Raw genomic sequence first — 1430 nt, 5'->3', positions numbered from 1 at the left:
TCAGCTAAAACGTTGAAAAAGATCATAGACATAAGGTTAATTATCGACTTTATGTCCGAGGTAAGTTCGTTTGAGGGAATTTGTCTGGATAGTGACTGTCTGTGTCTTTTTCTGTGTTATGGGAGCGCGTTTTCTGGCTTGAAATTTATGTGAATGAGTCGGGTGTTTGCCGCGGCAGTTTGGACAGGATGGTACATTTGCCATTCATATGATTTGTGGTTTTATCCGCAGTTTATCCTCACAATGTATAATCTCCCCGTTTAGCTTAATACGATACTTTAGTGCTTCCGAGAACTTTTGTTTTGAGTTCGCAAAGACTCCAACGAAGTGCGTAGGGATATAATTCTAGAGGTCAATTATTCTGACGATTTTAGTGTGAGGGAAGTATTCATTATACCATGAATATGGAGAAAAGGAAGAAAGGCAGAAATGGAAGAAAAGTTGTGCAACTATTATAAAAACAATAGACCACATGGTTTATGGGTTAACTTCTAGAGCTCTAAGAAGTCTAGCGTTTGAGTTCGCTGAAATAAATACATTAGAACATCGTTTTGATAGAACTTAATGAATACATGAATATGGTAATGAATACATATAAATTCCCGCCACATGCAATTTACAATATGGATGAATCGGGATTTTCCACTGTCCCAAACAGGCCTCCTAAAGTTTTGTCTACAAAAGGAAAAAGGTATGTCAATAAAATATCTAGCGCAGAACGGGGAACCAATGTTACTGTTGTATGCACAGTGAGTGCTAGTGGACAGAATATTTCTCATGCATTTATATATCCAAGTAAAAGAATGAAGACAGAACTTTTGGATGGAGCTCCATCATTATCAATTGGAATGGTATCCGACAATAGTTTCATCAATCAGAACCTATTTGTTAAATATACTACACATTTTAGAGATCGCGCTAAGCCGACAAAGGAACAACCAGTACTATTGATAATGGATAATCACACTTCCCATTGTTCCATTGCAGCAAATTATTTTTTTCGACAATATAACATTATCGTATTAACACTTTCTCCTCATAGTAGTTACCGCATGCAGCCACTTGACAAATGTTTCTTGGGCCCGCTAAAAAAGTTTTATTCCGACGAATGTGAAAAATGGCTGACGAATCATCCAGGGCGGGTAATTACGGTTTACCAAATTGCTTCAATATTTGCTCCTGCATTCTTTAAAGCTGCTACTATAATGAATGCAATTGAAGGTTTTTAAGTGACGGGGATATGTGCCTTTAATAATGACATATTTACTGTCGCTGACTTCATGGCCACTTTTGTCACAGAACGAGAAGAACCTGCTACAGCTGCAGTAATTACGGAACTAGAAGCGTTTAACGTACAATCAGGAGTCGCTAAAAACTCTACGTCTGAAATCGATATTCAACCACATCCAATGTCCTTGACAGTCCAACTA

The 1430-nt window shown here is 37.6% G+C and overlaps 1 protein-coding gene across 1 annotated transcript; it reads left to right on the top strand.

Annotated features, from left to right (window-relative positions):
* Positions 1–623: 623 nt before the first annotated feature.
* LOC140444542 (uncharacterized) lies at positions 624–1229 on the top strand. The gene has a single exon (XM_072536303.1). It carries the CDS (start codon positions 624–626, stop codon positions 1227–1229), a length of 606 nt encoding a protein of 201 aa, XP_072392404.1.
* The last annotated feature ends 201 nt before the right edge of the window (positions 1230–1430 follow it).

Source organism: Diabrotica undecimpunctata, chromosome 6, assembly GCF_040954645.1.
Source record: "Diabrotica undecimpunctata isolate CICGRU chromosome 6, icDiaUnde3, whole genome shotgun sequence".
NCBI lineage: Eukaryota > Metazoa > Arthropoda > Insecta > Coleoptera > Chrysomelidae > Diabrotica > Diabrotica undecimpunctata.
The sequence above is the reverse complement of the archived record's forward strand: the minus strand, read 5'-3'. Positions and strand labels throughout refer to the sequence as shown.

Excerpts from the sequence above, each read along its gene's own strand:
- LOC140444542 (XM_072536303.1), top strand. The coding sequence starts at position 624 with ATGGATGAATCGGGATTTTCCACTGTCCCAAACAGGCCTCCTAAAGTT.